The 26,130-nt window shown below is 44.6% G+C and overlaps 4 protein-coding genes across 6 annotated transcripts; 2 read left to right on the top strand and 2 right to left on the bottom strand.

Annotated features, from left to right (window-relative positions):
* Nucleotides 1-4,668: 4,668 nt before the first annotated feature.
* LOC142897626 (uncharacterized) lies at nucleotides 4,669-6,704 on the top strand. The gene is made up of 5 exons (XM_076040081.1): nucleotides 4,669-5,225; nucleotides 5,350-5,438; nucleotides 5,544-5,681; nucleotides 6,223-6,334; nucleotides 6,437-6,704. Exons 1-5 carry the CDS (start codon nucleotides 4,721-4,723, stop codon nucleotides 6,505-6,507), a joined length of 915 nt encoding a protein of 304 aa, XP_075896196.1. The 5' UTR covers nucleotides 4,669-4,720; the 3' UTR covers nucleotides 6,508-6,704.
* Nucleotides 6,705-10,658: 3,954 nt separating this feature from the next.
* mettl21cb (methyltransferase 21C, AARS1 lysine b) lies at nucleotides 10,659-12,147 on the top strand. Its single transcript, XM_076039871.1, has 3 exons — nucleotides 10,659-10,810; nucleotides 10,899-11,016; nucleotides 11,606-12,147. The coding sequence occupies exons 1-3, from the start codon at nucleotides 10,664-10,666 to the stop codon at nucleotides 12,004-12,006; spliced, it is 666 nt and encodes a 221-aa protein (XP_075895986.1). The 5' UTR covers nucleotides 10,659-10,663; the 3' UTR covers nucleotides 12,007-12,147.
* On the bottom strand, nucleotides 12,105-17,607 carry LOC142897488 (rhodopsin kinase GRK1-like). Of its 2 annotated transcripts, XM_076039867.1 has the most exons (8): nucleotides 17,456-17,607; nucleotides 15,868-16,584; nucleotides 14,995-15,122; nucleotides 14,071-14,228; nucleotides 13,906-13,989; nucleotides 13,690-13,814; nucleotides 13,406-13,607; nucleotides 12,105-13,311 (listed from the first exon to the last, which is right to left on the bottom strand). In XM_076039867.1, the coding sequence occupies exons 2-8, from the start codon at nucleotides 16,564-16,566 to the stop codon at nucleotides 13,022-13,024; spliced, it is 1,686 nt and encodes a 561-aa protein (XP_075895982.1). In that variant the 5' UTR covers nucleotides 16,567-16,584; nucleotides 17,456-17,607; the 3' UTR covers nucleotides 12,105-13,021. The 2 variants fall into 2 exon arrangements, with proteins under 2 accessions (XP_075895982.1, XP_075895983.1); XM_076039868.1 differs by lacking the exon at nucleotides 17,456-17,607 and having other exon boundaries at nucleotides 15,868-16,877.
* A 136-nt stretch (nucleotides 17,608-17,743) lies between these two features.
* On the bottom strand, nucleotides 17,744-25,489 carry LOC142897489 (transcription factor Dp-1-like). Of its 2 annotated transcripts, none has more exons than XM_076039869.1 (12): nucleotides 25,354-25,489; nucleotides 23,451-23,524; nucleotides 23,164-23,230; nucleotides 22,858-22,979; nucleotides 21,391-21,512; nucleotides 21,138-21,303; nucleotides 20,868-21,014; nucleotides 20,713-20,781; nucleotides 19,967-20,118; nucleotides 19,627-19,793; nucleotides 19,101-19,176; nucleotides 17,744-19,003 (listed from the first exon to the last, which is right to left on the bottom strand). In XM_076039869.1, exons 2-12 carry the CDS (start codon nucleotides 23,460-23,462, stop codon nucleotides 18,868-18,870), a joined length of 1,236 nt encoding a protein of 411 aa, XP_075895984.1. In that variant the 5' UTR covers nucleotides 23,463-23,524; nucleotides 25,354-25,489; the 3' UTR covers nucleotides 17,744-18,867. The 2 variants fall into 2 exon arrangements, with proteins under 2 accessions (XP_075895984.1, XP_075895985.1); XM_076039870.1 differs by lacking the exon at nucleotides 25,354-25,489 and adding an exon at nucleotides 24,349-24,412.
* Nucleotides 25,490-26,130: the final 641 nt, after the last annotated feature.

The raw sequence follows: 26,130 nt of genomic DNA on the forward strand, positions 1-26,130 counted from the left end.
TGTTGGTATCTCTAAAATGATTCAGCTGTTTGTTTTGACTTTTTTTTTTTTTTGCTTTAGTTGCCATAATTTGAACAAAGGGTCAGCTGGCTTCTGATGTTAATATTGCACATACAACCACCAAACATGTTTATATTAGTCTTAATGTGTCAGTGCATGGATTTGTCCAAACGTAAAGGCCCAATCTGCAAGTTTTAAATGTAGCCCTATTTATTTATTTGGATAGAGGCATTTAAAAATGACTTCATCACTGAAGTGATGATGATGATGATGATCATGATGATCATGATGATCATGATGATGGGAGGGTGTAGTTAAAAAGAGCAACTGAAAGAAAGCAGCATTAAAAAAGCTCAGTTTCTCTCATTCATTAATAATAAGACTTATGAAGGAGAAGCAGCATAAAAAGCAGTCCACTTGTGATAGTTGCCCTGATCTGACCATGGCTTCATAATTTCACCCCGACATCTCAGTTAGTATAAGAAAGATGGGTTTAACGTTAAGGTTTTTTTCTTCTGCATTCTTACACACTGGGCCTTTAAACTTTATTTTCAGACCATTCTGTTCCACATGCAGTGCAACAGCAACAGTAATAAATCTAGCAACTAATTGGAGCTACAGGAGGCCCGCAACAGATCTGCTACTTGAAATTTGTGCAGCAGGTACATTAGTAGATTATGCATTTATTGTATCTCTGCCACACCTGGCAAATTAGCAAAAACATTCTGTATTACATTTATAGTTAATCATGGCAAAACAAGTCAACATGTGGTTTATGAAATAAGGCCCAATGTGTTGACAGATGAAAATGCGATCAGCTTATTGCAACAGGAACGAAAGATTCTAAATTTACAGCAATTTCAATTTTAACTGCAAACACAGACTATGTTGATGTATCAGTGCACATTTTTATTCTTCTTTATTTCGTCCCACATCAAGTGTAAGTGTGTGCGTCGGAATGAAAATCAAATATCCTTGTATTCTTGCATTTAAAAATCGGCCCCACTAAACGAAGCTCTGAGATTTAAATCTCGTTGCCCCCCCGTGTCAACGTAGGAGGTGCGGAGACGGGACAGCTGCTGGCTGAGCTACTGTGTCCTTGGCTATTGGGTTTCTGTCCAGCTCCGTCCACATACAACACCACATTGTCCCGCACTGCCGCTAATGTGCACACATGCTTGCATTTGTGGCCATATGGGCACACAGAGACACGTGTGCTTAAGCATGCACGCGCTGACACACACACACACACACACACACACACACACACACACACACACACACACACACACACACACACACACACACACTTGGACTCAGAGAGAAATCCACACTGCCACTCTGCTGCTGCAGCACCTGTTCACAGTGAGCTGACCCAGCTGCCTCTCTCCTGTCATTTTACACACAGTGACGCTCATACACATGCACACATATCCATAACAACTGCCTACCTTACACAAACAAGACTTACACAAAAATCCTCTCCTATAATTCTGTAGGTGTGCATCGCTCTTATGGTCATAATGTTTGCAGAAATGATGCTTCTTTTCCAAATGGAACAAGATGAAATGCTTTTTAAAGGACCACTGGTTGTAGCAACTGTCAGTGTTGGATGGTAAAGGAATCTACTAGAGTATGTATTATAATGTGACCGGAATCATAAGAATTGTTGAGTGCAATTTAATGATTCAACAGTGCAGACTCAAACTGACTGGCTGAATGAAAAGACAAGTCGCCCCCTGGTGGTGATATACCGCAACAGTAAATGTTGATGCTTTCCCCCTGTAATTACGACTGAACTGAAAGGTGTGTGTGTGGGGGGGGGGATTATCACAATGATTATGAAATAGCTTATCGTGTACACAAAGTTGCATTTTTGCAGCATCTGACAAATAAGCAACAACTTTTCAGTGTCATGTTTAAAATAGCAACGGTGAGTGTTTTCTTTCTTTTTTTTTTGGTTTGTTTGATTTTTTCCATTTTGGTACCTGTGTTGTGTTTTTGAATAGACGCGGGGTCATTCATTGTAAACTTGATGACTTGTTGACACACAGTGTCTGCAGTAAATAATTGTAATACGACCTGACAATCCACACTAAAGACTCAAACTCCGTGGACGAGTCGTGCCGTTGCTGTCATTGCAGCGTGCCTGTGGAGACAAGTCGCCCCCTGGTGGTGGTCTGCACTAACTGTAAAGCCCCTTCCTCTCAGTAAAACTGAACAGGACAGGGGCCACCTTGGAAACTCAAAAGTTGCGTTCCCTTCGGTGTCTTGTCTCTTTTGTGTCACCTTGTTCCTGCACACTGATTAATCAAAAGTGTAATTAGCTTTATTGAAGTGGGCAAAGGTGAATGGTGTAATGATTGAAGGCCTTGATGATTCTGCCCTGGCAGTTCACAAGTGAACTTTCTGCCCTCCCAGTTATGACGGAATTTGTTTTTAACACTCAGATGAAAACGTGCGATAAGGCAGGAGGGAAGTGACAGAACTATGACTTCTGGACAGGTAGTTATGATACACCTGGTTAGTTAGGGCAGATAGAGCTTTGAATTCTCTTTAATGATTAAACCACCATAAAAGGTGAAAGGTAAAAAGCAGACACAAGACAGGCGTAACTCACCAGTACAGGTGGCGTTCGTCAGTGAAGTAGGATCCTGCGTGCAGACTGAGCGGCATTTACAATCAGGATCAACATGAAGATGCTGGCGTTGTTGTCCCTGAGCCTGGCAGGTGAGCAGCATTTTCCTCAGAGTGTGTTTAACAATGTCCAGTGTCTGAAAATTCAGGGTTTAGATGCAGTGGACTGTTATTGTCTTGTGAATGTCTCATTAGAGAGCATTAAAAGTCCTGATACAACACTAAACCATCCAAAAACTATTCATATCCAGTTTGTCATCTTACCTCTTTACCTTAAAAAGGGGACAAATTGGTTGGTACTGCCCTTGGACGGAAGAAAAAGGAAATTATGTAAGGATGTTCAAGGGTCACTCTTTGTTGTTCTAAAAAAAAAAAAAACTATTCAGGGTAGAAAGGGACCATAAAATGGTAACAAATACTCTAAAGTGAATCAGATAGACAATAAAGACAAGCAGGAAGCCACTTTGTTCATTCATTCAACTGTGTCTCTGCTATAAAACTAATATCGCAGGAAGTTGGCAGCCGTCCTTCTTCGGAAATTACATTTGCAATTCTCATTGCAGTGGTGATGGCGATGCCACCCCTTGAGCCGGGTGTGGAGGGGGAGAAATCAGCGCCAGAGCTGCCAGTCATGGAGCAAAGCCAGAGAATGGTGCTGAAGGATAAAGCTGAGGTGGAGGCAGGGGATAAAGCACAAAGTGAAGTTAAGGTGGAATCAGATGTTAAACCAGAAGGCGAAGGTAAGGTGGAGCCAGAAGTCAAGGAGTTTATCGCGAAGTCAGAGGCTGAAACTGAGCCTGGGCTCGTAGACAACCCTGACCTTAAGGTGGAGTCAGAGGTTAAGGTGGAACCTGATGTTCTGGAAAACATGCAACATAAAGAGGAACCTGAGGTCAGTGAGCTGCAGGGCGGTCTGGCGAGGGTAAACCTCAAGGCTCCTGAAACTGATCAGGAGCCCCACGAGGAGCAGGGCGACATGGAGAAAGAGGTGTTAGATGATCCAGCCGCTGACCAAGAGCAGGAAGACGACGACAGCATGTTGGAAGAAGAGCCAGGAAAAGCAGAGGAAATGAGTGAGATGAAGGCGAGAGCTGATGAACCAGAGGGAGAGTCAATCGAAAAGAATCAGGTGGTGCCAGAGTCCTACGCCCCTGAAACTGAAGAAGAAGGACCGGCTCTGGACAGCCTGGACGCTGGACAGCCTGGGCTCGTAGACAACCCTGACCTTAAGGTGGAGTCAGAGGTTAAGGTGGAACCTGATGTTCTGGAAAACATGCAACATAAAGAGGAACCTGAGGTCAGTGAGCTGCAGGACGGTCTGGCGAGGGTAAACCTCAAGGCTCCTGAAACTGATCAGGAGCCCCACGAGGAGCAGGGCGACATGGAGAAAGAGGTGTTAGATGATCCAGCCGCTGACCAAGAGCAGGAAGACGACGACAGCATGTTGGAAGAAGAGCCAGGAAAAGCAGAGGAAATGAGTGAGATGAAGGCGAGAGCTGATGAACCAGAGGGAGAGTCAATCGAAAAGAATCAGGTGGTGCCAGAGTCCTACGCCCCTGAAACTGAAGAAGAAGGACCGGCTCTGGACAGCCTGGACGCTGGACAGCCTGGGCTCGTAGACAACCCTGACCTTAAGGTGGAGTCAGAGGTTAAGGTGGAACCTGATGTTCTGGAAAACATGCAACATAAAGAGGAACCTGAGGTCAGTGAGCTGCAGGACGGTCTGGCGAGGGTAAACCTCAAGGCTCCTGAAACTGATCAGGAGCCCCACGAGGAGCAGGGCGACATGGAGAAAGAGGTGTTAGATGATCCAGCCGCTGACCAAGAGCAGGAAGACGACGACAGCATGTTGGAAGAAGAGCCAGGAAAAGCAGAGGAAATGAGTGAGATGAAGGCGAGAGCTGATGAACCAGAGGGAGAGTCAATCGAAAAGAATCAGGTGGTGCCAGAGTCCTACGCCCCTGAAACTGAAGAAGAAGGACCGGCTCTGGACAGCCTGGACGCTGGACAGCCTGGGCTCGTAGACAACCCTGACCTTAAGGTGGAGTCAGAGGTTAAGGTGGAACCAGATGTTCTGGAAAACATGCAACATAAAGAGGAACCTGAGGTCAGTGAGCTGCAGGACGGTCTGGCGAGGGTAAACCTCAAGGCTCCTGAAACTGATCAGGAGCCCCACGAGGAGCAGGGCGACATGGAGAAAGAGGTGTTAGATGATCCAGCCGCTGACCAAGAGCAGGAAGACGACGACAGCATGTTGGAAGAAGAGCCAGGAAAAGCAGAGGAAATGAGTGAGATGAAGGCGAGAGCTGATGAACCAGAGGGAGAGTCAATCGAAAAGAATCAGGTGGTGCCAGAGTCCTACGCCCCTGAAACTGAAGAAGAAGGACCGGCTCTGGACAGCATGGGGGAGAAAATGAGATCTTTGGAGGAATACTTTCCCAACGAGGAGGCCAGAGTCGACTACTCACTGGTCAATGGGCTGGAGACTGACTTTGGCCCAGCGGAAGAGAAGAAGGCGGTGGCAGCGATGGCGGATGAAGGAGTTGAAGGAGTTGAAGGAGCCGAAGCAGCCGCACAGCGAACAGTAGGTGAGACAGGGGAGAAAAAAACTTTCACTCAAGCACTAGGCAACACAGTTTTACTGGGTTTTGTTTGAAAAAGAAATGGTTTGCTCATTACCCAGTTCAGATATGTTGTAATGTCGCCTTCCAGCCACCAGGCAGAGCAATTGCCCTGGTGTGATCCTCTACGGCAAGTGCTACCAGTTCTTTAGGGAGCCAAAGAGGGCTGAGTCCGCAGAGGTACCCATCAGCATGCCTTAACATCTCACCGTCCATGATGTGCATACATTAATTCATTAATTAACTAATTAATACAAAAAAAATACTACTGTTCCTGCATCACAGCTCTTCTGCCAAGACCGTTTCCCTGGTGGCCACTTGGCCTCCATCACCAACGCGTTTGTCCACAGAGAGCTGATGAACTTGATCCGACAGAACGGACTCTCCATACGCACCTGGATCGGAGGACTGAGATATTTGCAGGTGCGTATGCTGGGCAAAGTGCATGAATGGGTGAGGTGGGTCATAAAATTGCTAGCAGCGCCACTGCGTGTGTTGAGACAGGAGGTGGAGGAGACCTGCACAAATCCAGGGGTTAGTGCAGGTCAATTTTTGACTGGTGGGTCACAATGGGTGCTAAAATCTGTCGAGGGGGGGAGGATCAGGAGCAGATGCATGGAGTGTTTTGGTGACCCACGCCATAGGAGAAATATATCATGGGATATTTCGAAAAAATGTGCTTGACAAAAGCATGACAACAAAATGTGCCTTTGAAGCCCTACAGTATTTAGCTCTATATTGAAATAACTCTTAAAACACCGAAACAATTTTTGGATGAAATGCAGCTATTTTATGACTTACTTACTATTAATATGATTTCTTCAAGTTTGGCGGGCTGCATTAAAAAGCCTAATATGCCGCATATGGCCCCCCCGGGCCATAGTTTGCCCATGACTGCACTAATCACACCTGAGAGGTTTCTTTTGCTTTCGAGTCACTATTTCCTCGTGTGATTCCTGCGCAGACCAATCGCTTCATCTGGTTGGACGGTTCCCAATGGAACTACGAGGACTGGCTGTCTGGAGAGCCCAACCACACATCTGGCTTGGAGAACTGCGTGGAGCTGCTGCCGTACGGTATGAGCCAGAGCTTCCATTTCAAGATCACGTTGGACAAGTTGTGAATTGCAGAGCCGCACGCCCCTGGGTTTCTTATCTGCCGTCTGTCCTCGCTTTCAGGAAACGGGAAGTTTAATGACTTCACGTGCTGGGAACCTCAGGCTTTCATCTGCTCCTACCCTTATCACTGAACGTGCAAGCGAGCTCGTTTACAGCCTGCCGCCCTGTCTGATGCGCTGCTGAGGTCGATGTTTTTGCCTCCGAGGTCATAATCCGACAACCAGAGGAGTCTCAAGTTATTGAATGCAGCCAAGAAACAAGAACCCTGAAAGCACTTTTGTATTGATGTATTGATGACACGATGATATATTTGTTTCTGTTAATATCTTTTTTTGCAATAAACAGTTTAAAAAAGAAAAAAAAGCTGTGTACTTCCTTATTCCCCCACAATAAGAAAGGATGAGAGTGCAGGTTCTCAATCAATCAACCTTTATTTATAAAGCGCTGAATCGAGTCCAGGGCGTCTCAAAACACTTCAGGAAAGCAACCAATCCCTGCAGAGCAAGTATGAAGTGACAGTGGCAGGGAAAAACTCCCCAGAGGGAAGAAACCTCACGCAGACACTGACTCTGGAGGGCAGCCATCTGCTTTGAACGGTCGGGGTGAAAAGGAAATATACACAGATGGAGATACAGAGAAATTTTGACGTAAAAATATAATTCGAATGTAATACACTGAACACTTTTGTGAGAGGTCCAACATTATGTACATTCTGTTTACTTTCTAACAACAATTTGTCTCCATCAAGTCAGTGATCTACCCAGAAATGAGAAAAGTCCACCCGTTACTCTTTTTTTTAAGGTTGTTCAGCTCTTTGAGGCAACATAAAGGAAATCTTAATATCTCGGTGTCTTTTATTCGTTTTTGTGATGTGTGAGGCTGCTCCACTTCAGTGTCAAACGAAAAAGAAATACCCAAAATGATTACTTTTGAATGCCTTGCCGTGACCTTTACAAAAACCCAATTTCAAGTTCAAAAATGTCTCCGAAATAGCCGAGGCAAGAGCTCACTCAAACTGAAGAACCGCATCTGATTGCTTAGTCTGGTCAAAGATGAACAGGCTGAAATGAATCCAGCGCCACACAATAGCTGAGCGGGATTCACTTTTCCCTCCGTGATCCGGCTGCTCCTTTTTCGCTGCCGGGGTCTAAGCCTCAGATAAGCGTGTGCATCATGACGATGCCAACCAGCATTTTGGCAAATGCTCGGTGTGTGAGTGAGAACCTGGCGTCCCAGTAGGCCCTGCTTCACACAGCTGGCTCACTCCCACATGTCAGATTCCATCCCTGCTGTATTGGGCCGGCTGGACTCCCGTATTCATTCTGCCACGCGTGGCTTCTGAGACTGATTGGATTCCAATCATCGCCCCGCCCTCCTTTAAACTGACCGGGGCTTAACGCCCACTAACTGACATATTCACACACTTGGCGCGGCCGCCTCCAAAGCCGGCGGGGACTCACATGTCGCTGGACGTGACTCATTTTCCACTGCCATACACAACCTTTCGCCGACCTTTGGACGCTGAGATGAGGATTATCGACTCTCAGGTGATGATTGGCAGCTCTTTATCCCCGCCGGCTGTGGCAAACTGGCTCCCTCACATACAGCAGACATACATCCGCCTCTGCGGCGGCCTTGTTTACAAGCCGATGTGTGTTTTATTCGATTAGCAGGTTCTCCTTTTGTCCTGCCGAGAAACACAATATCAGCACGTGAGCCGCGCAGATTCTCCATTGTTTCCCTACCAGGAAATGAGACTTCTGCCGGATTCTGATGATCCCCGTCGAAGTGTGAACCGCCGGAGGGATTTCTCCAACGGCTCCGCTGCAAATGAGAAACACGCTGCTACACTCAATTCCACCTTTGTTAGCAGGTTGATAAAAGATTTGCACGGGAAGAGAAAAATCGCCAGGGTTTGTTTGATTGTTGTCAAAATGAGACATTTGACACCAACTGTGGCATATTTAATCAACCAAACATCACCAAACATGGGACCGCTGGAAGTGTACTGTTGTTCCTGGTGATCTCCAAATCCCGCCACACCCCCACCCCAATACCTCCCGCTGCTCATCACTGTTGCTGTTTAGGTGGCGGTGACTCAGTGCTTGGTGCTTACCATCTGTCACTTCACTGCCAGTGCACGTATGTGCAGGCGGATTGCAGTTTGACAACACGGTTTACCAAACATGTGCCGGATAACATTTATGCTTGGTCATAAACTTAAGATAACCAGGCGATGTTAGGACTGAGCATAAACAAATAAAAAATGTGGCTGTGTAGTAATTGATTGCTGGTCCATTGTGCAAAACACAATAAAAAAGGACTCAGTGGAGGAGATGAGAAAGGCAGCATGAGAAATTCAATTCAGGTTTTTCAGTTTCAGTTTCAGAGCTTCCCTCCATTCTTCTGGATTTGCTCCAGCAGGTGCGAGGTGACCACAAACAACGCTGCACATTTTAACATCGCACACTGCAGCCCTCTGGTGTGAACGGAAGAGGATTAGGGCCAAAAGAAAAGAAAAAAAAATGCTCAGAAAGAGTTTTTTTTTGTTTGTTTTTTTTTTCAAGTTTCGAGAATAAAGTTGAAATTTCAAGAATAAAGTAGAAATTTCATGATGAAAGTGGAAATTTCGTGAATAAAGTTGAAATCCATCCATCCATTTTCCATACCTGCTTCTTCCCGAACTCAGGGCCACGGGGGTGACCTTGAGAATAAAGCCAAAATTTCATGATTAAAGTGGAATTTTCAAGCATGAACCTGGACATTTCGTGATTAAAATCAAAATTTTTAGATTAAAATCAATGTAAATAAAGTTGCAATTTCAAGATAAAATTTCGACATTAAAGTCGAAATTTCAAGATTAAAGTGGAAATGTTGAGAATAAAGTCTTTATTCACAAAATTTCAACTTTAAACTTGAAATGGAAACTTAAAAAAAAATCTCTTCTTCTGACCCTAGTCCTTTTGTAGATGTGTCACCACATCTCGAAGAGAGAGAAAGCGAAAAAGCTTTGACGCAGCTTTTGCGGCAATATGTGGGAACTGGTTTTCGGAACATCCATGGGAGCCGCTGCCGGAGAGCAGGGAGGGGTCGGGATAGTTCATCTCTCTGTCTCTGACATTCTAATCCATTTCTCTGTTTCTGTCCCTCAAACATATCTGACAGCAGATTCCTGGCACCGTCGGTCGGGGGGAGAAAGGGGTGTCACGGCCGACGCTGCGTTTATAAACACATGAACTGAGCAGACTGGAGACGCTGCACAAAGAGACGAACCACCACGCGCTGTTTCCAACAGGTATGTTATAGAATTGCTTGAGGATAATTGAAATAATTACAGCATATGTATTATTGAGAGCTGCATCGAGGATGAGCTGGATGTGCTGATGTGTGATCAGGCAGGAGCAGACGTGCAGTGCTCTGTTGGTGGCTCTCAGTGGGGATTTGACCAGCTGTTTCAAGGCTCCAGGCTGGAGCCCAGCGAGAGCCAAACAGACCAGCGGACTCCACTGCCATCCACTCTGAAGCGTCTCAAATAGACTGAAAAACACACTAGTCGAGCAACTGGTTTCTTTTGTTTTGCTCAATAATTTTGTGGTCAAAATTAAAGAAAATATATTTCTCTTTTTTAAGTTGTGATGCCCAGCTGGGTCAATGTAGATTTAGTGGTAGTAGTCGTCAACACATCCATAATGTAAAAGGAGGGAACAAATTTTTAACGTCCATTAGTTAAAGTCACTTTGAGTGGAAATGCAGACTAACACAATTATTTTTGAACAAATGCTAAATTAAAGAATTGATATTTTCACTTTGACAGTATTTAAAGATGATGCAGGAAGAGCCAGCCCATAGCCACCTGGTCCAACAGAAGCATCTTGAAAAGAAGAAGGTTTTGGATGACAAGAATGAAAAAGAGAAACTCCAGGGGAAGATGGGAGCAACACAGGATGGTAACTTTAAAGCAAAATAACAAGGGTGATACAAACTAAATAAAATTAAAAAAATGTGTCCCTCGCATCTGTGCGAATATTTTTCTCTTATTATCAAAATTCAATTTAGGAACGCTCACTGCATAATAATTAACATTTTAAGAGAATCTAGATTTACTTGTAATGAGCAACCTGAAGCAAAGAAGTTATTTATTTTTACATTATTCTTTTGTAAGTGCGCTTAAATACGCATTTAATATTTTCATAGCAGTAGATCATATAGATGTAATGAACTGTGCCTTTACATTTTCAGCACTGTGGCTGTGCCTTGCTCTCCTCCCCAGTGCCTACATGCCAGACTATGATGGCAGGCGAGGCCCTTCGAAGGACGACCATTTGGGAGCCCAGCGTCTACTTCACTCTGGGAAACGAATCTTTTCATTTCGCCGGCCACGACATCAGCATCCGCGAATCAATGGACACTTACGGCGCTCTGATCTGGCCCGGGGTAAGGCTCCGATCAGCGCTCACGTTTTTCGAACACACTGTCTGCGCACGGTTGTAAACGTGAGACTGAGAGGAGATTCGTGTTGCAGGCCATAGCCTTGTGCCAGTTCTTGGAGAACAACCAGCAACAGATGTGTCTGATGGACAAGGCTGTGCTGGAGATCGGAGCTGGGACGGGTCTGCTGTCAATCGTCGCCAGTCTGCTTGGTAAAACGTTCTGAGGAGTTCAATGCACAGCTCTGAATAGACGAGTCAGTAGTGACAGCCCTCAACAAGAGCCTTGTACAAACATCACTGCATTTATATGCAGCCGATAGACAATGGTTGCATTGTTTTCCACAAATGCCAGCAGAAGGGTGCACAGTTTTCCTCTGATGCAAAATATGCACTGAATCTTAAAGAAAGATTTTTTTTCTGCAAAAGTTTCATCATGACCCGGCAGAGGGAAAAAAATCATGTCAGCTGAAACACTGGCACTAAGTGTCTTTTTGCCAATGAGACCCACCCACACTAACATTTTTGCATTGGAAACAGGTCAGTAGCTGACTTACATGACAATTATTGGTTGTAACCATTTGGTGCCTGCATGAAGCTTGAAATTCCATTTTACAGCATTGAGAAATAGATTTGAACTGAACAGTCTTCCTCTCTGTCTTCTGCCTCGCGAGAAGAAAGAAAGTTTGATTAAGTTTAAACAAATTTGCTGTGGTGCAGTGAAAACTTACAAATCAATCAAGTAGAGAGAAGCCTAGTCTTTTCTTTTTCTTTTTTTTTTTTTTTTCAATCTGTCGTCCAGGTGCTTGGGTGACTGCCACCGACCTGCCGGACATCTTGCCCAATCTGACTTTCAACCTTACGAGAAACACCAGGGGCCGCTGTCGCTACAGCCCTCAGGCGGTCGCCCTTACCTGGGGCCGGGACCTGGAGCGAGACTTCCCCCACCACTCCTACCGGTACGACTACGTGCTGGCGGCCGACGTGGTCTACCACCACGGCTGCCTGGAGGAGCTGCTGGAGACCATGCGTCACTTCTGCCGGCCGGGGAGTCGCACGACTCTGCTGTGGGCCAACAAGGTCCGTTTCCAGGCGGACCTGAGCTTCAGCGAGCGCTTCCAGAGCTGCTTCAGCGCCACGCTGCTCCTCGAGCTCCCGCAGCAGGGGGTGAGGATCTACAAGGCCACAGCCAGCAGGGAGTGACACAGCGTCAGGATGAGGCCTCAGGACAAAAGGGGAATGTGAAGGAGTGCAAAAACCTGTTCCTGGAGGAGAAGAGATGGAGCTCCGGACTCACAATATCTATTAATGAGCTATTTTATTAGCATTTTTTTATATCATACATTTCACAGTTCTCACATCATATATTTGCCTTTTTTTGTATATCTGTAGAGTGATTCTAGATTTAAATTTGATGAAGTCAATACTATAATACAACTTGTTCTGCTCTCAGCTGTGGTTATAAACCATGAGGTAAATCCACAATCGTGTCTTAATTTTTTGGTATTTTAACAGGCTGTTAAGTGTAAAAGCTAACAATCAACGTGAAACCAACATAAATGCTCATTCTGTGGGTGCATGTCAACATTTCACACGCGCAATATGTCATTTATCACCAGCTCCTCTTGTAACTGATTCTTACCTTCATGCGAATGTGATTTCTGATACACATTTTTTCATCTAAAAGCAACAAGATACCACACACACCAACGCAAAAAAGGAAGAATGGGAGGAGGTTGGATAAAGAGATGTGACGCTAGCAAGAGGACACAATGCTGGTGACTTTTAAAGGCCCACTGTGTAACATGTGAAAAGATCTACTGGCGTGAAACAGAAGAGAAAACACATATCTATACAAGCAAAATAAAATAAATTATTGCTGAGTTTTACTGGCTAATGTAAAGCATTTACATTTTTTTTTTAAAGAGCAGGTCCACTTGTAAGGAGGTAGCCATATTGTCTACAGTCATCCAGAACATGGATCTGCTCTGGGTTTCATAATTTGACTTGACAAGTGGTGCAAGCAAGACAGATTCGAGATCCAGGGGAAGGTCAGAAAACAAGTGTCTTACCATTACATGATGTTCAATCTTACACACTGGGCCTTTAAATTTTCTTCAGTTCTGCTTTTCTTGTCCCCTGCGAACAATATTCACACTTTAGACTCAATCGGTCATCAGAAAGTTGAGAGTCCGTCCTGGGAATCTGCACACTGTCTCTACGATATGCAGCAGGTTGAAGACTTTGGCTGCTCTAGTATGGACTCCCTGCGCAGGTCGTCAGGGACGCCCCCCTCTGGGCCCCAGAGGTTCAGCTCTCTGAAGATGCCCATGTCGATCATCTCCTCCTGCCAGGGGATGGGGATGTTGCCCGAGGAGAACTCGTCAAAAAATGTCTTGTCTGGGTCCTCCAGGGCCACTCCCTTCACCGAGGAGAACGCACCTACGTCGTCCAGGCTTTTGGCGTACACCACCTTGGGGTCGGGGACGAAAGGAGGGGGCAGGATACCTGGGGAAGGGGAGGAGGGAATGAGGTCAAACCAATACGAATAAACAAATACAGGAAAAAACAAATCATGAAACGCAAAGAAAATGAGGAGTACCTGCGTTGAGTTTCCTCCAGTTGATGTCACTGAAAAACGGATGCGCTCTGATCTCATCGCAGCACCCGTTCTTGAAGCCCATCCTCTTGTCCACCTCCCTGGCCAGCAGCCCCTCACACAGCGACTTGGCGTTCTCGCTGAAGCCCTCTGGGTAGTCCACCACCCGGGTCAGCATGCGCTCCTTCATCTCCTCACGTTCAACCTTTGCAGAAAAGGGTGACGAAGACATCGTCAGCGTTTCTCAGCGCCGAGCTGAAGTTCTGACAAGGAGGACGACGACTGACCTTTTCCCCTCGGTTTCTGAACGGGTTCTTTGCAGCCAGGAACTCAAAGAGCGTCACTCCCAGAGTGAAGTAGTCCACGGAATAGTCGTACTTCTCTCCCTTGAGCATCTCTGGAGGCATGTATCCTGCGGGCAGCAGTCTGAATGAGCACTGGGGGACTTGAACCTACACAACCCACGACTAACAAATCTATAATCAGCCACGTATCAGACCTACCCGGCGTCCCAGCGTATCCCTTGGTCATCGTCTTCCCTTCTTTCAGCTCCACGGCAAGACCCAGGTCAGATATGCGCACATTCCCTGCCCAAAAACACAGAGGTATCTTCAGCGGCTTTTTCACTACAAACTGGTGATTGAGAATGATGGCGAATAAGTTGTTACCGTCATTGTCTAACAGCACGTTTTCTGGTTTGAGGTCTCTGTAGATGATTCTTTTTTGGTGGAGGTGCTCCAAGCCCTGGATGATCTGACAGATGTAGAAACAGGCCCGGGGCTCGCTGAAACCCGGGTTGTTCTCGTCCACCAGGTAGATATGATACCTAGACAGGATGCGGGGTCATTTAGTATGAGGTTGGTCTTAATAGTGTGAATATCAGAGATGGACATAGAATCGCTTAAAGAATTTCCAGTGATCAAAATGAATGCACTTTTCTGCATCTTGATATTTTAACATTGACCATATGATCTTCCGTTATTAGAAACCGCTTCCAAATGTCAGACACCTATGGATGCTAATAATAACATAGCATGCAAAAAAAAAATAAAAATAAAAATACATTGTAAATCAGGACAACAAAACAATACAGATGAAATACTCAGCAGAACATCCCTTGGATTGCATTATGTACCCATTTAACCACTTCATAACCTGCATGATGGAGTGAAAACTATGACACCTGGTGGTGAAAACTCACTGACAGACCCTTTAAATTCTGCACTCTTATAATGACTCTGCTTGCCATCTCAACAAGTGTTGTATGTGTGGAAACACCTGCAGGAATCCTGTCACCACAGATCCCAGACAGAATCTCTCGCATCAGTCTTTGTACTTGGCCTCCAAATGTATATTTTAGAGTATTTTTTCATGTAATATCTCTTTTAGAATGTACTAGTTAGATCCTTTACATGTTGCCAATGCACCGTATGTTTATTATCTCTGGTTTTATAATGAATTAATGTATCTTTAAAAAAAAAATGCACTTATGCAAGCTGTCTCTTGTCTAAAAAGCTGAATTTAAAATACAGACATGACTGTGGGACAGATTGTGTTTCTGTTCATGTGCGGCATAAACAGTGTGCCATTACTTGAGGTCTCCTCCGTTCATGATGGTCATAACCAGACAGAGTTCCTCCTTTGTCTGGAAGGCATACGCCAGCGAGACAATAAAGCGACTGTGCACTTTCTCCAGTATCCTCTTCTCCACCATCGCCCCCTGCAGGAGGACATGAGAAAAGACAGTTTCACAAAGGCAACCAGGCTCATTTTCTGGAGCGCTGCCCCCTTTTCCCCTCCCTCCTCTCCCCATTCAGCATTCAACTTAATGTGCTGATGTACATGATGCAAAAGAATGGGAGCAGACAAGTGAAGGGCAAGATATAACTGTGCCAAGAAGTTCCATTGAGAAGAGCTTTCCACTAAAGCTCCTCGTAATCACTCTATCCCTGTGTCAGTCGTTTAATACTGCAGGCTAAAGCTAAATGAGACAGAGGCTGGGACAAAGACGATTAGCTCCCTCCACTTTCTCTCGTTGCTGGCACCGACACAAATGCATACCCTGTTGAGGAATTTTAATTTGAAAATTCATTTTTATTTGAACTCTGGTTTCATGCAAAAGCAGCATTAGAGTTGTTTTAAATACACAGAGTGGTTCAGAACCAAAGTATGTTCATGATGAGGGGGGAACTCTGACAGAAGGAAAAAAAAAGTCTTGTGCCGATATCATTTTGATAAAGTTGGAGAGTGACTGAGGTCCCAAGTCAACCAACTGCTGAAGCACCTCTGCACTGTTGTCATCGTAAAAAAAAAAAAACTGTCAGTCTTTTTTTTTTTTTTACAAAAATGTAACTTTATGCTAATTATTTTATCTTCTTTTGTGACAATTGTCTCTTTGCTTAGTGTTAAAGGTTTTTGCAAAAAGCCCTCTTTTTGAAAGGGGCCGGGATCGAGATAAGCCTCACCTCGTAGCCTTTCCTCTTCTTCAGCCTCTTCTTGTTGAGCTTCTTGCAGGCGTACAGTTTGCCCGTGGCTTTCATCTGACACGCAGACACCTCCCCGAAACCTCCTTTGCCCAGCACGCGGAAGTCCAGGAACCAGTCCGTGTCCATGGGCTGCATCTCCAGCCACTTCCACTGCAGGAACCTCTTCAGATACATGCTCTCCATGAAGAACACATTAGGGGCCTCCCGCAGGTAGTCCAGCGTGGTGGCCAGGGCCAGGGCAAACAAATCATCTCCCGCAGCCTCCTGGTTCTCCTTCACCTTGGCTATGACGTCCTCGGGCAGGAACGGGCAGTAGTGCTTGGCCGCGGGATCCATGTAGCGCTGGATGATTTTGGAGGCCTTCTTGGCCCTGTCGGAGTCCTCGGCCAGGTCGTAGTCCTCGATGTCTCTCCACAGGCGGGACGCCCCCTGATACTCTTGATTCGCATCCAAGAATTCCCGAAAGAGCCGCTTGCCGATGGGCTGCTCCACGCAGACAAAGTCAAAGGTCAGATCCAGGGTGTCCCTCAGGCCCTCGCACACCGTGATGTGGGGCAGCTTGAGGCGAGAGTGGTACTTCTTGTCACGCGCCGAAGCCGGGTTGGAGCCGTCGATGCTCCCGCGGGCATTGATGTAGGCAGAGTTTGCCACCACCGTGGTCAGCCCTCCGATATCCATGACGAGGGAAGGTGGCGACTGTTAGGCGGCAAAGCGCGGAAGCATGGCAGAGAGGGGAGAGAACAAAGCGCTGCTCACACGGACGGTGTAAAGCCGAGAGAGCTGGGAAGCTGAGGCCAGGTCTGAGCGGCGCAACACCCCTCCCTCCTCACTGGCACATGCAGACAAACTCAAACCTGAGTCAACACCTTTCTGTAATCCATTAACACCCTAATACCTCAGACAAAGTGAGCGAGCACATGCTGGGGAGGAACAGAGAGCCAGTCCATCAGATGGGAAATCACAATACACATTGGGCCATTCTGCTAGAAACTCATCAGTTTATTATTAATAAACATGAACTCAGTTCACTATTGCTCTAATATTACAGAAATGAGAGGTCCATCCCCCTCGTGACACTTTTCAGAACGTCTGTGCTAAAAGTCAGTCGTGCAACTCCGCCGTTTGTGATGTCACAAAAGGCTTTGGCATCACTACAAATTTACCCCCAGTCAGCTGTTCATTGCACCCTCTGAAACCACCATGGTTTTGCTGCCTTCCAAACATGTTGTCCAACAGTGTCGGTTTTATAGAACGCTATAAACAGAGGGTTAAAATTGCTTCAATGGATAATCAGACGGTTTATTAATTGTCTGCCTCATACAAGTATAAAAATCTGAACTCTCAATTGCTAGAAGAATTACTAGTTTATTTTAAACATTAAACAACTTGCTGTTTTTTTTCTGACTGAGCTAAGATGTAGACAGCTTAGCGGCAGGATGGGCTTCTTATCAGCTCTCAATGTCAAAAACACTTGCTTGCCAACATTTGCTCGCAATGCTGGCAAACAAAAAAGTGCACTTTGTGGAGAAACAAAACTGAAGTGAGGAAATGCAGTGATATTTCTTACCGATGACCACTTTCTTCGCGTCCCGAGCTCGCTTCAGTTCATGTGGTTTCTCCTCTGACAAATCACCCTCAAGGCGTCATCGGTTCCCCTCTAACACTCAACACTACAGTTCAGAACTGACAGAGGGCTCAGCTTTTAAAGACCCACAGGCCCAAAATTTGCTCAGTCTCCAGGGGGGGAAAGAAAAAAAAAAAAAAAAAAAAAACACAGCTTAAACGTGAGAAACATGAAGCCACAAAACAAATTTGTGATGAACTTTTCTGAACATATGAATTGCAGATACAAAAATTATTAAAACAATCTATATTTTATTTTGCAAACTTATATTAGATTACAGAAAAAGGTATTTGGAAGAGTCAGTACACGTGTTGCTAAGTTTTAAAAGGGAGATCTTTAAAGGGAGTACATAAAGACCTAAGCAACCACATTGTTTTGTTTCCTTTTTACATCAACAATTTCCAAAGGTCTAACTTCAGCACTGGCCTCTAAAGGATTCTATAAGCTACAATGGTAGGATTTGTATATGTAATTCTCAAAACAAAAGCTTATTTACCTATTAGGAGCCTGGGTTATAAAAGTCTTTACCTTGCTGGTGCCATTATTTTTGTAAACACTACCAAGGTGTTAACAGGGCTGTGAAGAAAAAAATAATTCTCTGAACTCCAGAAATACAAAACAAAACAAAACAAAAAAACACTAGCAAACGAGATCAGGAAAAAAGCTGCCTACAAACATCTGAATGAAGCCAGCCCAACACAACAGGACCCCAAAAAAACTATTTCAAATTATTGACCAGAACACAAAATTGAAAAAAAAAAAAAAAAAAGCAAAAAAAAAAAAAGCATCAAGACATTTGATTGATGCCCGACCCGGGACACCACGGATAACCTGTCAGGCCATTCCTATTAAAGCAGACACTGTGGCTATCCGGGAACATTTGATCATGTCTGCCGTATGCACAAACAAAACAAAACAAAACAAAAACAAAAAAACAACTGTAAAGACAGTTCAAACTATTACATAATACATTCTCCAACAGCAGTAGGTTTTTTTTACGGAGGCTGTTTTATCTGTGGGATGGCTTATTGAGAAGTGGATTAGATACAGAAAGACTCCAGTGGAGGCAGCGGGGCCACACACACACGCACGCGCGCGCACGCACACTACAGATCCTATGGATGGCGCCACCCCTCAGAACTACGGCGCAGGTGCTTCAGGAGCAAGAAAGATTCATTGACACCCCTGAGAAGAGCCAGACAGAAAGACAGGCGATGGGAACGAGGGAGGGCGGGGGAGGGAAGGGGGCAGGGCAAAGAAGCACACGCACGCACACATAAAAACGGGACTATTCTCCCCACGGTGAAGGTGTTCTGAAGGACTGTGCTTGTTGGGAGTGGCGAGGTGCGGGCAGGCTAGTCTTCGTCGTCGTTCTCGTCGTACTCGTCCTCGTCGTCCTCGTCCATATAAGAAACTGGAGTCTCCACGCGAGAGCCGCTGTAGTGAGAGTCGTTTGAGCTGGACGCCATGGTGCCGTCGGTGATGCCGTCACTGCGGGTGTTGAGATTGATTTTTTTTTTTTTTTTAGGTTTGTGATCTAGTGTTTGAGAATAGCATCGGCTGCAAAAGCGCAGATGAGAGCTCTCACCTGGCTGTGTAACGGCCGCCGTTGGCTGAAGAGCCTCCGGTGATGTAGACGTTACTGATGGGACCCTTTGCCATCTCTGAGGGAGAAAACCAAATTATGAACATGAGCAACTGTGAACCTGAAAGGCAACAATTACAACGCAGAAGTGAGGTCACATTTTTAACAATGACCACATTTGATACTGCTCAAGGGATTACAATCTGAAAGATAGGTATAGAAAGAGAGCCGACTGAAGATGTAGAGTTGAACAGGGCAGAGAGAGAATGAATGTCAAGTGCTCTGAAATGTTCTTGACATCTCTCCAGAACGGAAGACCATCTTTTCAAATTTGGCTTGCATGAGTTTGCTGACCTATGACTTGGGCTGAGCAATTTTAGACGAAAAATAATATCCCGATTTTTTTCTATGAAAACTAAAACATTTTTTATTTCAATTGGGATTTTTTTGGTTAAACTACCAAAGACAATGGAATACATTCTTTCAAATAGTTGTATCTTTATTTTTTAAAGAAAAATAGCAAACCTACCTATGACATATGGCTCCAGGGCTTTGGGCACCAGGCTGCGAGCCACTTTCAGATCTTCTGGGGGACACTTTCCCGACTCCAAACCGAAGGCCATTCCCATTCGCTTGAGGACCTCGATGTCATCGTGGATCTCAAACATGCTGTCGAAGTTGAACAAGTACTCAAACCTGTCGACAAAGAGACAGAAGGGGTTATGGAAAGAAACCATTGTGGTATGAATATAAAGATGTTTGTATTGCAAGACATTTCATTTGACCAGTTTCAAAAACACCGGTCCGCACACCAGCCTGGGAGCCTCGAACAGACAGCGGACGCTCAGAAAAGAGACTCAATCACATACTTGTCACTGGAGATGCTGCAGTCGATGACAGTTTTCTTGCTGGTGTTGACGATGATGAAGGGGAGGTGGATGATGGAATTGGCAGGGGGAGGTCTGTTTGCCTGTTGTTCCCCCTGCCTGTTTCGCTGGACCAGGTTCTTGAAAGCTATTTGCTGTAGGGGGGGGGGGGGGAGAGAGAGAGAGAGAGAGAGAGAGAGAGAGAGAGAGAGAGAGAGAGAGAGAGAGAGAGAGAGAGAGAGAGAGAGAGAGAAATAAATGGGGGGGGGGGGGTTCGTTTGAGCGACTGCTTCTGTAGAAACAGCTCAATGAAAACACTGTTCTGCCTCGGCGCTCTGGAATCTGTCATTGTGCAAGAATTTCAAAAGGCACAATTCCGCTCGACTGTTTGTTGTGCAGAACACTTTTTCTTTTTTGCATGAGCATCATCAGAAATTTCAGACTTGGAGCACAAACACAACTAACTGGCAAAAACCAAACCTTTATTGGTAATCACTCAACAAAACGCCTGTAGCATCCATGCCATCACAGAACGCCACTCTGAGCCTGGAGTAAAGAGTCGTGCGATGTGACGCTGCATTAAAACGTCAATCATTTAGCCGTGTTTCACGGTTACATGCAGCATCCACTTGACGTAAGCTGAACTCTGAATCAAGACCGACTGCACACCGTGAGGAAACGTGCACGCTCCAACTGACTTGATCTTATCAGAATGAAAACTGGGCCACGAGAGAAGACATCAGTCCTACCTGCAGTATGAGCTCCTGGAGCTGTGACTGTTTCTGCTTAATCCTCTCCAGCCGCCTCTGCCTCTCCACCTGCACGCAAGACAGCGACCACAAACTGTAGAACGCTGACGGGCAGGACGTTCTCCGAGGGAACAAGCGTCGATGTCGGCGCCTACCTCTAGATTTTGGCACTCCTGGGCCGAGTTGGTCGGGAGACCGATCCATTTGATCTCCTTCTTCTCTTTGGAGATGATGTTCATGGCCATGAGCACGTTCAGTGCGTCGTACACCCGCCGTCGAATGTTTTTCTGGTCATAAACGTGCTGTGAACGTGAGGGAAAAAAAACATGTTGCTTTATAGCGCGATGCAATACAATGCTTTATAACGCACATTTCTGTCTGCGCATGCATCATTCCGTCAACAGCCGTTAAACTGCAGCACTCACAGCATCGTTGGGAGACATGTGGTTGTCCGAGGAGCTGAACTCTGCCACCAGCTCGTCTGCCACTTCATTGTAGGTGGTCACTCCTTTCTTCTGCACCTTCTCACACACCTTCATGGAGAAATGTCTCAGGCCCTTCCCGTTCTTCTCGCCTTTCTTCCCACGTTTTCTGCAGACAAAAAACACATCGCTTTAGTGACGCAGCAGACGTGGGAGGGTGCACACGCGTTGCGCGCGCCGTTGGCGGAGGACTCACCCTGATGACCACGGAGAGGCGTCAGACTGTTGAGTCTGAGTGAGAAACTGTGAACTTGGAGTATGCGGACTGTTTACCAAAATGGTATTGGATACTGTGGGCCTCTGGGGTGTTCCAATCACCTAAAATAGAAGGAAAACATAACATTAGAATCACAAGGTCCAAACAGCATTAAAAAAAAAATAAATAAAAAAAAAGAGGAAAAAAAACCAAAAGAAACCTTTAAGGATTGAATCAGTGCATTAGAACAAGTTTTACAGGCAAGAAAATTCTCTGCAGGCAACACTGGCCAACATGAGATTCTACAATGCACGTTTATAAAAGAAGGAATGTTTATACGCAGAGTTCCACCTGCTTATTCAGAGGATTGGGTAACACCTAAGAAGAAAACTCAGGTGCAGTTTTTTTTATTTTTTTTTTTTACTTTCAGACTCCTTATAATTTGATTTTCTGGTCTGAGCTTTATTTGATTTTTTTTTTTTTTTTTTTAATCAGAGACCAAAAGAGGCAGTAGTTAAAGTAGTTAAAAGGTAATTTCATGCCTATAAATTTGTCAGGTACGTTGTTAAGTTCTAATGGGACACTCAAGGCACCAGTGCATGGTTGAAAACACAGTAGCCCTGTCTGACCTAGTATGGGACGACATAACTGTGGTTGTCTGCCTGGCACCCTCTGGCCAGAGCATCTATTTGCACTCCCTCAGTGACCCTCTGCTCCTCTTCTTCTCACCTTCTTCAACAACATCTTTAGCCATGGTTAGTGTCTTGGAACCAAACGAGAAACTCTGATATTAGTGTGTACTGCGTTGCTGTAAAGTGTTCTGGTGAGAGAGCCGTCACAGTTACCTAGTCCTACACTAGGCCGGTCTAGGGCGGTGCCTCGGTGGCAATGGTGCCATTCTCTGCCGTTGGAACAACTCCAAAGCACTGCTTTAAATAAGGCAGATATGTATGTATGTATGTATGTATGGTATGTTAGAGGGAACTCCATCTCTAAGGCTTACATTATAAGAGCCAATATGACACTGTCTTGAAATGGTAATAACCAGTCCAGCAGATAGGTGATCTATTGCTTAACTAAGGTGATATCTAAGCTGATCCCCGTTATGTATATATTCCATGTATATAATAGGATGATGGGTGTAATCCTGCTGACTGTAGAGTTGATAAGCTTAGGATCAACAGCCTCCACCTGGTCACCTCACAATGATAAGGCAGTGGCTTACAAAACAGTGAGATACAGAGAACCATACATATGCACACACACACACACACACACACACACACACACACACACACACACACACACACACACACACACACACACACACACACACACACACACACACACACACACACACACGAAAGTAAGAACTTTTCAAATTCATCCTTGTACAAATGTAATTAGACAGAAATACTTTGAACCTTACATTCACATGGTGCATGCATTGAGCAAAGACTCACTCACCATGTGAGGCACATGTTGCATGTGTGCAGTAATGTTCACATTGGATGGCCCAAGTGTTTTGGGTAGAAGCTGTTTAGCCACGGGGACAGTGGTGGGCTGCACAGTTACCAAAGATAGGACACCTGATAGAGGACAGAACAAGTGATGAGCAGAGACGACATAGACGACACTCCATTGCCCCCTAGAGTCCAGCTCCATGAGCCTTTGCAGACACAAGCAGAGCGACTGACTAACGACAATGTAACCTGAAATGAATGCTAAACTCCAGGGGTTGTTCTTTAACAGGCATTCACCCTACAGTTGTACCTTTGCTGGGGCTCATATTCTGATCGATGAAAACCTTAATCTCTCCGTTGGTTTCGATGAGACCAGCCTGCAAAGGACAAAGGCAATATAAGAATGATAATAATATAATGTAATGTTTGTTTTTTTTATTTAAAAAAAAAGTATACAAAGACAAGAGCAAGAAGTAGGGTTGAGGAAACAGCCCCACGCAATTTACAGCAACTTCCTCTTTATTGTATGTACAATAAGAACAAGTAATGCTTTAACACAGATTTGTCATGGCTGTGAGTGTTTATAGGGATACTTACATCTTTAGCCATGATCCAAAAGGACCAGAGGAGATGAACTTATGGCTAAAATAAAATATAATCAATTTAGACCCCTAGAAAGACAAAGGGAGGGAAACCATTAGTGGCAGGAATAATTGTGTTACAAACCTTGCATTCAGTCTTTTTAAGCAAACTACTTATTTTTACGCCATAATCTTCAAATATGACTTGATAGTGAGGCCCATTTGAAATGTCAGGACACTCTACAATGCTACATCATTTATGTTAGCTTCTGTCGCCGAATATTGTTTTTACAGGGAGGAGACGAGGGCAAAAAAATTGTATATTTTGAAAAATGCGAACCGTGATTACGGCGAAGTACATTTCTGACCGCAATATGTCGGAATAAAGTGATATTACACCAGCCCTGGATGCTCATAACTTTAACCGGGCCAAGTATGGAAAGGGCCTACTTCAGGTACCGAGCACGTCCGGAGGAGAGGCATCGTCTAACTTCTGCTAACGTTACAGGTCACGCCAACATGCTAACTTTATCACACTGAAGCAAAACTCTTCAATTTGAGGAAAGTGTTCACGCATGGCGGTTGAGCAATATCGCTTGCATGCGGCTTTATTAGCATTCGTATGACGCCAGGGTAGCAATGAACACTCTTTTGTTGAGGGCATCAGGCTAACTGTGTGACTGCTAGCAGTTAGCGTCAGCTTCAACTTGCAGGCGCTGGCTAGCCCGCTAGCCACTTAGCTTCTGCACGTTTCGAAATGATTCGCGTAAACGAGAAAGAAAAAAGAAAAAAAGCATGTGTCGGTTCCGTTTTGGGAAATACACGCAAGCTTGACCTTCATTTTACGTAAAAAGGATATTTGTGAAATTACAACCACGGCGGATAAACGCAATATCGGGATTCTGTGCACTTACGAGTGCACTCTCCTGTTTCTTCGACGGCTGTTGTTGTTGGCATTTGAGTATGGAGGAAGAGGAGGTCTAAATCCCTATCAAACAGGAAACAAACTGAGCACTGTCGGAGTTCTTCTTTAAATATATTGCGGTTAAATTGAGGCCGAAAGTGTTTCTATTGATTTCACCCATTCATTTGTGGTTTCACCATTTCTTTTACCATTTGTTTTTCTTAAGATATTAGGTAATACCTATGGTTTGCCTGTGGGGTTACTATTTAACCTAGTGATGTATACATTTAAAAAAGAGACACCGAAAAGTAGTCGACACTTGATGAGTGTCACCACAAGTTGCAGTACTCAGGCGTAAAAACGTTGGACTATTTAATAGCACACGCCTTGGTTGTTTTTATTTATAACGACATACTAGGATTATAATATCAACCATTTAATCTATTTGTGATTTCTCAGTAGTTATATAGATGCATTAACACATTCCAATTTAACGGGTGGAGGAAAGGAGTCTGTATTTTCTGTACATTTTCACATGAGCTCAGCAACAGACAAACTGAATGTACATTATCAAAACCTTGCGCCGTCCACCATTAATTTCAGTTGAGTTAAACTTGGGAACAGTCCGCTTCGGATCTTGTTATCAGTGAAAACAAAATAAACCTAACCCATTAGACAAATAGACACTTACAAACTATAGAAACCGCGACGGGGAAACACTCCATACATCACCAGGATTTAATATTTAAGCCGCAAGTGAACACGGTTAAAAGACAGCGACATTGGGCGCTTTGTTAACCAACAGGCGCTCCGCTAGCCATTAGCTAATCCACAGCTGTCACCCACAACACCGTCACAATTAGCCCCAAAGTCGCCATGGATACCCGTTTGTCTGTTGGTTATATATTAACGGGAGTGTATGCAACGATATATACGCGTAAAGGTGCGAAAATGCATATAGTTTAACTTTATGGCAGTTTAGCTGTCAGCCACAAGTCAAAATAACGCAACTTACCGGTGCGCTTCACCAGCTAGCAGGTGCTGCGTTAGCCTTTTCTATGCGCTCCCCGCTAGCTTCGCTCCAACAGCCCGTCTCACAATCTGATCTTGGCGGTGTCTTGCTTTAGCGGCCTCTGATTGGACGACAGCGACGTGACGAAAACACAAGCAGTCGAATTAGTTCCTACCGCCGCGCGGATTGGTGAATAACAAACCGCTTCAAAGTTGAGGGGCACACGTCGCCACCTGATGGTCGGGAGTGTAACTATACATATATATATATATATATATATATATATATATATATATATATATATATATATATATATATATATATATATATATATATATATATATATATATATATATATATATATATGTGTACATATAAAAAAATACAACAACACGGAGATGACACATTTTCAATTCAATTGAAATTGTTTTGTGGCATTTTTATTTTAAAGGTTGAGTATTTTGTTTAGATACATTGCAGTGTATGCTCTGTGTTCAACACTCTTTTCTCCATAGTAACCGTCAAGTTAACGCCATAAAATCACCCATCAGATGAAACTTTGTGAATTAAACTCAAATGCTAACACTTAATATGTAGATAGAATGACAAAGCTAGGCAGTGCATAAAGAACATTTATGCAATGATGTTCATTATAGTTATTGCATAGTTGAGAGTAAAGGGCTTGCATTATATTGATTGTATAGATGTGTTCTAACACAGAGAAACTTCAAATCTTTTTTTTTGTTTTGTTTTTTGGAGAAACTGTCTTTGTAGCACTGG

Source organism: Nelusetta ayraudi, unplaced genomic scaffold (assembly GCF_046127955.1).
Source record: "Nelusetta ayraudi isolate G7.1 ecotype Tasmania unplaced genomic scaffold, CSIRO-AGI_Nayr_v1 ptg000060l, whole genome shotgun sequence".
Lineage (NCBI taxonomy): Eukaryota > Metazoa > Chordata > Actinopteri > Tetraodontiformes > Monacanthidae > Nelusetta > Nelusetta ayraudi.

Excerpts from the sequence above, each read along its gene's own strand:
- LOC142897626 (XM_076040081.1), top strand. The coding sequence starts at position 4,721 with ATGCAACATAAAGAGGAACCTGAGGTCAGTGAGCTGCAGGACGGTCTG. Across the intron at positions 5,226-5,349 it reads AGCCGCACAGCGAACAGTAG|CCACCAGGCAGAGCAATTGC; the intron begins GTGAGACAGGGG and ends GTCGCCTTCCAG. Across the intron at positions 5,682-6,222 it reads GAGGACTGAGATATTTGCAG|ACCAATCGCTTCATCTGGTT; the intron begins GTGCGTATGCTG and ends ATTCCTGCGCAG.
- mettl21cb (XM_076039871.1), top strand. The coding sequence starts at position 10,664 with ATGATGGCAGGCGAGGCCCTTCGAAGGACGACCATTTGGGAGCCCAGC. Across the intron at positions 10,811-10,898 it reads GCGCTCTGATCTGGCCCGGG|GCCATAGCCTTGTGCCAGTT; the intron begins GTAAGGCTCCGA and ends TTCGTGTTGCAG. Across the intron at positions 11,017-11,605 it reads AATCGTCGCCAGTCTGCTTG|GTGCTTGGGTGACTGCCACC; the intron begins GTAAAACGTTCT and ends TCTGTCGTCCAG.
- LOC142897488 (XM_076039867.1), bottom strand. The coding sequence starts at position 16,566 with ATGGATATCGGAGGGCTGACCACGGTGGTGGCAAACTCTGCCTACATC. Across the intron at positions 13,815-13,905 it reads GGGATACGCTGGGACGCCGG|GATACATGCCTCCAGAGATG; the intron begins GTAGGTCTGATA and ends TGCTGCCCGCAG. Across the intron at positions 13,608-13,689 it reads TCAGAAACCGAGGGGAAAAG|GTTGAACGTGAGGAGATGAA; the intron begins GTCAGTCGTCGT and ends TTTTCTGCAAAG.
- LOC142897489 (XM_076039869.1), bottom strand. Across the intron at positions 21,304-21,390 it reads GCCTCTCCGTGGTCATCAGG|AAAACGTGGGAAGAAAGGCG; the intron begins GTGAGTCCTCCG and ends TTTTGTCTGCAG. Across the intron at positions 20,119-20,712 it reads TCCAGGAGCTCATACTGCAG|CAAATAGCTTTCAAGAACCT; the intron begins GTAGGACTGATG and ends CCCCCCCTACAG.